The following is a 9307-nucleotide window of genomic DNA, read 5'->3' on the forward strand; positions in this document are numbered from 1 at the left end:
CACACTTAAAGTAGAAGGAGTAGGGTGGGATCTTATACATGTAGAACTGGATCTTGGAATAAGAAATGTGATCAATTGTCTCAACACTTGGTGAAATTAGAATCTATGAATGCGTATGACTACATGAGACTTAAAGTGAACACTGAAAATGATATATTGACAAAAAAATGACCCAGAAAATGCTCTTGAGAGAAACTGAAAAGAACAGAGGATGATATGGAGGAAAATGTACTTCCTTAAGAATTCAGACATGGTGTTAAGGGTTTAGAATACAAGGTTATCTGCACAAGTTGGATGGCTTGGAGACACATTGGTTGGGACTCTGGCAATAGATGGGTGTAGGAGAACTAAGATAGATTTTCCCTGTACCTTGAAATACAGGACAGAGAAAGAACATTGCCAAAAGGAAATATGTAGAGGAGGAGCAACTGGAAAGAGAAAGAGATTAAAGAATACAGTTGGAATTGAAAGTGATTTGATGAATTATATATAGAGGTTTGGGATCCCATACAGATGAGAAGATCGTGTATAAGGATATCAATGAAGACGATAATATATTGGATAATATTTCAAGGAAGGAGAGGGTACAGCTGAGCATTACAGTATATTTATGACCGTATCATAATGTCTCGGTATAGAAAACGAGGAAAGGATACGTCAAATGATGATATTAGATTAACAGAAGAGATTAGTGTGGTTCTTCCTCTCCTTCAAATGATACATCTTGACGGTCTTCAACCAAGAGAAAAACATCTCCATCAACTAACTTCCCTTCACTTTTCCAGCCCGTTTCTCATAATGACACAGTTGTTTTTTTTGCTTCTTTTCTCCTATAACTCAACTTTGGATGACTCTACCATGACAACATATTAACGAACCCTGGATAACCACACTGGTACACCCTGGATAAGAACACTAGCACACCCTGGATAGCCACACTAACACACCCTGGGCAGCCACACCAGCACACCCTGGTCACCACAACCCAAGAGGGACCACCTGGTCACCACAACCCAAGAAGAACCACCTGGTCACCACAGCTGGGGTTCACAACACTGACTGGGCAACACCACCTAATGAACCACCTGGTCACCACAGCTGGGGTTCACAACAGTGGCTGGGCAACACCACCTAATGAACCACCTGGTCACCACAGCTTGGGTTCACAACAGTGGCTGGGCAACACCACCTGATGAACCACCTGGTCACCACAGCTGGGGTTCACAACACTGGCTGGGCAACACCACCTAATGAACCACCTGGTCACCACAGCTTGGGTTCACAACAGTGGCTGGGCAACACCACCTGGTCACTAGAGCCAGGTCAGTACCTCCTCGGTGTCGGCGGAGGCAGCTGGCTGCTGCTGGCGGCTCTCCACGTTCTCCAGACCCATCAAGGAGAGTCTGCGGGTCGTCTCCGTGAGGTGGGGGTCGTTCTGTGTGGGGGGGAGAGAGAGGAGATGAGAGACAAGGTGTGGGAGAGAGAGAGAGAGAGAGAGAGAGAGAGAGAGAGAGAGAGAGAGAGAGAGAGAGAGAGAGAGAGAGAAGACAAGGTGTGGGTGACAGAGAGAGAGAGAGAGAGAGGAGAGAGACAAGGTGAGAGAGAGAGAGAGAGAGAGGAGATGAGAGACAAGGTGTGGGTGACAGAGAGAGAGAGAGAGGAGATGAGAGACAAGGTGAGAGAGAGAGAGAGAGAGAGAGAGAGAGAGAGAGAGAGAGAGAGAGAGAGAGAGAGAGAGAGAGAGAGAGAGAGAGAGGAGATGAGAGACAAGGTGAGAGAGAGAGAGAGAGAGAGAGAGAGAGAGAGAGAGAGAGAGAGAGAGAGAGAGAGAGAGAGAGAGAGAGAGAGAGAGAGTGACACGCCTGATGATCTATCTTCCTCAATAACCTGGGCCAAATTAGATAAGAGATTTGGCATTAAGCTTACATCCCCTTACGCCTCCCCCCACCCCCCACAGCATACCCATACCAACCCCCTCCCACACACACACACACACACACACACACACACACACACACACACACACACACACACATGTGCCTGGGTACGGGCGGGTATACATCACGTCCCTACAGTTTTTTTTTTTTAAGGTCTTCAAGCAGAGTACACACAAGGTTAAGAAATAACTGTATAGCACTGTCACGTTCACACACACACACACACACACACACACATACACACACACACACACACACACACACACATACCTCACATCTCTCTCTCTCTCTCTCTCTCTCTCTCTCTCTCTCTCTAACCTTGTCTCTCATCTCCTCTCTCTCTCTCTCTTTCACCCACACCTTGTCTCTCATCTCTCTCTCTCTCTCTCTCTCTCTCTCTCTCTCTCTCTCTCTCTCTCTCTCTCTCACCTTGTCTCTCATCTCCCCTCTCTCTCTCTCTTTCACCCACACCTTGTCTCTCATCTCTCTCTCTCTCTCTCTCTCTCTCTCTCTCTCTCTCTCTCTCTCTCTCTCTCTCTCTCTCTAACCTTGTCTCTCATCTCCTCTCTCTCTCTCTCTCTTTCACCCACACCTTGTCTCTCATCTCTCTCTCTCTCTCTCTCTCTCTCTCTCTCTCTCTCTCTCTCTCTCTCTCTCTCTCTAACCTTGTCTCTCATCTCCCCTCTCTCTCTCTCTTTCACCCACACCTTGTCTCTCATCTCTCTCTCTCTCTCTCTCTCTCTCTCTCTCTCTCTCTCTCACCTTGTCTCTCATCTCCTCTCTCTCTCTCTCTCTTTCACCCACACCTTGTCTCTCATCTCTCTCTCTCTCTCTCTCTCTCTCTCTCTCTCTCCCCCTCACCTGCTGTGCTGGCTCGGAGGCGGCCGAGGGTGGAGTGGTTGGTGGCGACTGGTGGTGGTGGTGGTGAGAAGGCTGATGATGGTGGTGGTGATGGTGGTGATGGTGTTGGTGACCGGTGGTGGTGGTAGGAGGAGGCGTGTTGGTGGTAGTGGGTGGTGGTGGTGGATCAGCGCCTCCTCCCTTGGGCAGGTCGGCCAGCGGGTGGTGGATGGGGCTGCGGGCGTGGGTGGCGCTGGCAGCCGCTTCGTCCTCGCTGCTGCCTTCTGTGTACAGCTCCTCCCCGCTGATCCAGCTCTCCTCCTCCTCCTGCAGGAGGACAAGGGTTGATATACACATATTAGCCACACTCGCCTCCAACCTTCAGGATACGCTCGCTCCATATTCCTACCACAACACACTCTTAATCCTACTACAACGTACTCTAATCCTACAGCAACACACTTTAATCTTACCACAACACACCCAAATCCAACAACAACACACTTTAATCTTACCTTAACACGCTCTAATCTTACCACAACACACTCTAATCCTACCACAACACACTCTAATCCTACCGAAACACACTCTAATCCTACCATAACACGCTCTAATCCTACCACAATACACTTTAATCCTACCACAACGCACTCAAATCCTACAACACACTCTAATCCTACCACAACACACTCTAATCCTACTACAACGCACTTCAAGCCTACGACAATACACTCCAATATACCCGTTCGATTCCCGCCGCCGGTGCGACGTAGCGACAGGACCAGATGACTGAGTAGCAGAGGTAAGGTCCTCCCTTGGCTCTGTCCTTTGTTCCTTCTTTTTTAGAGGTAATAACACAGGAGGGGAGGGTTTCTAGCAACACACGACGCGTGGCAATATTCTTTCTCCTCTATCCCCAGGGATTTATATATATATATATATATATATATATATATATATATATATATAATATATTCGGGATTTACGGATCAATAACCTCTTCGTACACACACACACACACACACACACACACACACACACACACATACACACATCATCCAATGGACCCTGACCAGCCCAGCACACGCCGATGTTTATGCACGTCGATAACACATCGCCCAAAGCGGTCCACCCGTTCACAGAACCGCACCGCCCTCCCTCACCGCTTCAGATAAATGCAACATTGCCTGTACATATACATCTGCAGATGCCTTTGTTGCGTGGCTAAAGTGTCCGACAGCCAACCGAAAGCCATCCTTTGTCCCAACCACAGGACGAAGGAAGGAGGAAAGATATGACACAGACAGACACACACACACATATATATATCCTGACTTGACACACTTATATATCCTGACTTGTTACAATCCGCTGCGAGATTTGATCTCTCTCTCATTTTCTCTTTTCTTTACATGAGTCTCCCCTTCAAGATCTTTGAGTGAGCTCGAGAAAACGGAGATATATTCATCCCTAACTCGCCCAGAGAAGTCATCGAACATACGAACCTCCAACAGCCAGGATCGAACCCGGGACCCCTGTGTCACAGGCGGGAATGCTAACCGCTAGGCTATGGACCTGGCTAATAGGAAATAACTATTCGAATACTATGTACTCGAATACCCTTCGTCTCACGTTGGTGAGCAACGGGGTCTACACCGGTTATTTCCCAATAGGCGCACATAGCCAGCAGAGAGCATTTCATCGAACCTAACCGTACAATGCGGAGGTATATGAATACGAATAAAGTGCATAGTACATAGTATATATTATTCGAATAGTTATTTCCTATTAGCCAGGCCCATAGCCTAGTGGTAGCATTGCTGCCTGTTGCACAGGGGTCCCGGGTTCGATCTTGGCTGTTGGAGGTTTGTATGTGATATATATATATATATATATATATATATATATATATATATATATATATATATATATATATATATATATATATATATATAAACTGACTGAAAGTCGCATTTACATGATACAAAAAGTGTTCCCTCCCAACGGGGGTGGGGGAAGGTGGTTGGGGGGGTGGGGGATTCGAACCCCTGCCGCTGGTGTGACAGACGGGGGCGCTAACGAAGGACATTCGATTACCGGTAATCGAATACCCGTTTCTCTATAACGTGAACTGATGGATGAGTGGTTAGCGCCCCTGTCTGTCACATTAGTGGCCGAGGTTCGAGCCCTCCCTGTTGTGGACAACACACACACACGCACACACACACACACACACACACACACATATATATATATATATATATATATATATATATATATATATATATATATATATATATATATATATATTTATATATATATAAGCCCTGATCCCTGACAGAGACATGACCATATGGAAGCATGACACAGACATGGCGGAAGGTGGCACAGACACGACGGAAGGTGATACAGACATGACGGAGGGTGACACAGACATGACGGAAGGTGACACAGACATGAAAGGTGAAAAAGACATGACGGAAGGTGACACAGACATGACGGAAGGTGACACAGACATGACGGAAGGTGACACAGACATGACAGAAGGTGGCACAAACATGAAAGGTGACACAGACATGACGGAAGGTGACAGAGACATAATGGAAGGTGACACAGACATGACGGAAGGTGACACAGACATGAAAGGTGAAAAAGACATGACGGAAAGTGACACAGACATGACAGAAGGTGACAAAGACATGACGGAAGGTGACACAGACATGACAGAAGGTGACAAAGACATGACGGAAGGTGACACAGACATGACGTAAGGTGGCACAGACATGACGTAAGGGGTCTGAGGCACCGGGAGGAGGGTACAACGACCTCAGCACACCGAGCGCTGGCACCGGGGACAGCCAGGGACGTCTCACTCCCCCCACAACATCTGGGTACGGGTGATGGTCGCCCACGAGATCTGTGGCTCAGTAACTCCAGCGACAATGGGGGAACCAGACAGAACACCCCCTTCCCCACCCCATCCCACACCATGACGTGTGTGTGTGTGTGTGTGTGTGTGTGTGTGTGTACTTCGAAATTCAGGGGTGACTTATGAACTGAGTCATGACTTCGAACCTCAGGACTGACTCATGAACTGAGTCATGAGTGCATGTGTGTGTGTGTGTGTGTGTGTACTTCGAACCTCAGAACTGACTCATGAACTGAGTCATGACTTCGAACCTCAAAGGTGACTCATGAACTGAGTCATGACTTCGAAACTCAGACGAGACGAGAGACTCTGCAGCGTGTGTCTGTAACGTCACTGTATTTCTCACTTGAAGGGGTACATGGAGGGAGGGAGGGAGGGAGGGAGGGAGGGAGGGAGGGAGGGAGGGAGGAAGGAGGGAGGGAAAGAGGGAGGGAGGGAGATCCGGAGCTCATCAATATCCCTCGATGAGAGGAAGATGCTCGTGTATTTCTCCCTCTTCCTCCTCCACGAAGAGGATGACTATTATAATCTTCTTCCCGTTTTCTTCCATTTTTCATACACGTATGGAAAGCCACAAGACGTGTGTGTGTGTACACTGCACCGCGCGGTGGGTTCCAGGACTCGCAGCAAATCAAGGCCAAAAGGGAGCCACCAGTATTTTCCAGGAGGACATTACAGTCGCTGCTCTTCCAGGCACGCCTCGCTGCCTTTCCAGAGCCGCTCGTTCGAGTACGTCTCGCTGGCTTCTAAAGCCGCTTCTTCGGACACGTCTCGCTGGTTTTCCAGCGACGCTCGCTCGGGTACCACTCGCTGGCTTTCCAGAGCAGCTCGCTCGGGTACGTCTCGCTGGCTTCCAGAGCCACTTCTTCGGATACGTCTCGCTGGCTTCCAGAGCCGCTTCTTCGGACACCTCTCGATGGCTTCCAGAACCGCTCGCTTGGACACCTCTCGCTGGCTTTCCAGAGCCGCTTCTTCGGACACGTCTCGTTGGCTTCCAGAACCGCTCGCTCGGACACCTCTCGCTGGCTTTCCAGAGCCGCTCAATCGAGCACCTCTCGCTGGCTTCCAGAGCCGCTCGCTCGGACACCTCTTGTCTCCACCCTTATTAACTCTACATTCACAGGTACGGAATTACTATTCATGATCTTCACGTGCGTTTGCAGAATTAAGCAGACGGTTAAAGGAAATTTTCCCATACGTTATTCGCTTCTTTATCAGCTCTTCTCTCTCTCTCTCTCTCTCTCTCTCTCTCTCTCTCTCTCTCTCTCTCTCTCTCTCTCTCTCCTCACCAAGCTCTGTGGTTCTGGACACATCAAGAGCACAGGAAGAAATCAATTTCCCAAAACGATTCGTACAAATTCGTAAGGCCTCTCGTCTATAAATATCATGACAGTATTGGGTAAAGTGGAAACTTCCCTTGACTTCAATACCGAAGTCAAAAACTTCCCTAAACTTCCGTAATTGAAGGAAAACTTTCCTAAACTTAAAAAAACAATGGAAAAACTTCCCTAAACTTCCAAAAATTGAAGGAAAACTTCCCTAAACTTCCGTAATTGAAGGAAAACTTCCCTAAACTTCCAAAAATTGAAGGAAAACTTCCCTAAACTTCCAAAAATTGAAGGAAAACTTCCCTAAACTTCCATAATTGAAGGAAATCTTTCCTAAACTTTCCTAAACACACACGGACATGATCTAGGGGCATTCAGCTCCCTGCCTGACTTTCCCATTGGGTGTCAGGGTTGGGGCAGACTGGCGCATTTCCCCTTGGCGCGTCCCACACACACGCGCGCACACACACACACACACACACACACACACACACAGGCGCTTCCGGCAGCATCGTGGGCAACGAGGACGGTGTGTACTCCAAACCCCATCCCGTCCCCACAGCTCGTAAACATTGAGGACCCGCCAGCGAGGGAGGGAGGTAGGGAAGGAGGTGAGGGAGGTGACGGAGGTGAGGGAGGGAAGGAAGTGAGGGACGTGAGGGAGGGAGGTGACGGAGGTGAGGGAGGGAAGGAAGTGAGGGAGGTGAGGGTGGAGAGGGACGTGAGGGAGGGAGGTGAGGGTGGGAAGGAAAGGGAGGGAGGTGAGGGAGGGAAGGAAGTGAGGGAGGTGAGGGAGCGGAGGGTGGGAAGGAAGTGAGGGAGGGGAGGGTGGAAAGGAAGTGAGAGAGGTGAGGGAGGGAAGGCGAGCCAGTAGGAGGAGGAGGAGGAGGAGGAGGAGGAGGAGGACAGGACGTCATCTTACTCCTGCTTCGTGTGGTGACCGAGGAAGCCTTGACTCTTAGTCCGTGTGTGGCGCGTGGCGGTGTGTGGTGGAGAGAGAGAGAGAGAGAGAGAGAGAGAGAGAGAGAGAGAGAGAGAGAGAGAGAGAGAGAGAGAGAGAGATGCGCGGAAAAAAACACCATGAAAATAAATGTGGCAAGAGGCGAAAAAAAAGAAAAAAAAAGAAAAAAATACATCACCTACCACCCTCATAACAAGAGACAGTCAGGTGTGGACAGGGTCAATGGATGACCAGACGACACCATCGTCGAGGTCAAAGGTCAACAATAACAAGAACAACAAGAACAACTGAAGCAGCAGCTTCAGCTTCAGCGTCCTCGCCTCCCTCCTCTTCGTTCCGCCCGGAGCCTGACTACATCCTCCTCCTCCTCCAGCAGGAGGGAACTGCTGCAGGAGGGGGACGCCTTTTCACAAAGGCCTTCTGACAGGCTTTTGTTCTGAGCAATTCTGGGCAATACAGACGCTTATACAGATGGTCTTCTTTTTCCCTTAGTTTTAATAGTATGATGGTGGTTTGTGACTACAATTTGTGGTTACTTGTGATTGCAATCTGTGATTACTTGTAATTACAATCTATGATTACGTGTGATTACAATTTGTGATTACTTGTGATTACAATCTGGGTGTGTGTGTGTGTAATCTTTTAATTGTGATCATTTATCTGTACAATCAGACAAATCAACAAGAGAAGTACTTCTATACTTGTTTTATAATAGATTATTTTGCTACACACTCCCACACACACACACACACACACACACACACAGGGGGTAGTGATGCTGTTTCCTGTCGGGTGGGGTAGCGCCAGGAATGGATGAAGGCAAGCAAGTATGTACATGTACATGTGTATATATGTATATGTCTGTGTATGTGTATGTATATGTATGTACATGTGTATATGTTGATATGTATACGTATATATATGAGCGTGTATGGGCGTTTATGTATGTATATGTGTATATGAATGGATGGGCCATTCTTCGTCTGTTTCCTTACGCTACCTCGCTGACACGGGAAACAGCGATTATGTATAATATATATATATATATATATATATATATATATATATATATATATATATATATATATATATATATATATATATATATATATATATATATATATATATATATATATATATATATATATATATATATATATATATATATATATATATATATATGACTAAGAGACTAAAAAGAATATAGGAAGTGAATGGTAAGAGTATGTAAACAAACCCAGTTCACAAGACAGAGAACCACACTGACAGAAAACGTCGCTCCTTGAAGTGCAGCATCAATACGAGGCATTTA

At 47.3% G+C, this 9307-nt stretch overlaps 1 protein-coding gene across 3 annotated transcripts in view; it reads right to left on the reverse strand.

Annotated features, from left to right (window-relative positions):
• LOC139747220 (uncharacterized) overlaps positions 1–9307 on the reverse strand; it is a 191463-nt gene that overhangs the window by 3074 nt on the left and 179082 nt on the right. For 2 of the 3 annotated variants that reach the window (XR_011712352.1, XM_071659256.1), the window contains exons 4-5: positions 2799–3104; positions 1331–1435 (exon numbers count right to left, since the gene is read on the reverse strand). Coding sequence is in view for 2 of the 3 variants with exons in the window: in XM_071659256.1 (XP_071515357.1) it covers positions 1331–1435; positions 2799–3104 (411 nt within the window). In the remaining variant the exon portion in view is untranslated. Of the gene's footprint in view, positions 1–1305; positions 1436–2798; positions 3105–9307 lie in introns of all 3 variants that reach the window. The other variant, XM_071659257.1, reaches the window with a different exon arrangement.

The sequence above is a fragment of the Panulirus ornatus genome, chromosome 67, assembly GCF_036320965.1.
Source record: "Panulirus ornatus isolate Po-2019 chromosome 67, ASM3632096v1, whole genome shotgun sequence".
In the NCBI taxonomy this organism is placed as follows: Eukaryota; Metazoa; Arthropoda; class Malacostraca; order Decapoda; family Palinuridae; genus Panulirus; species Panulirus ornatus.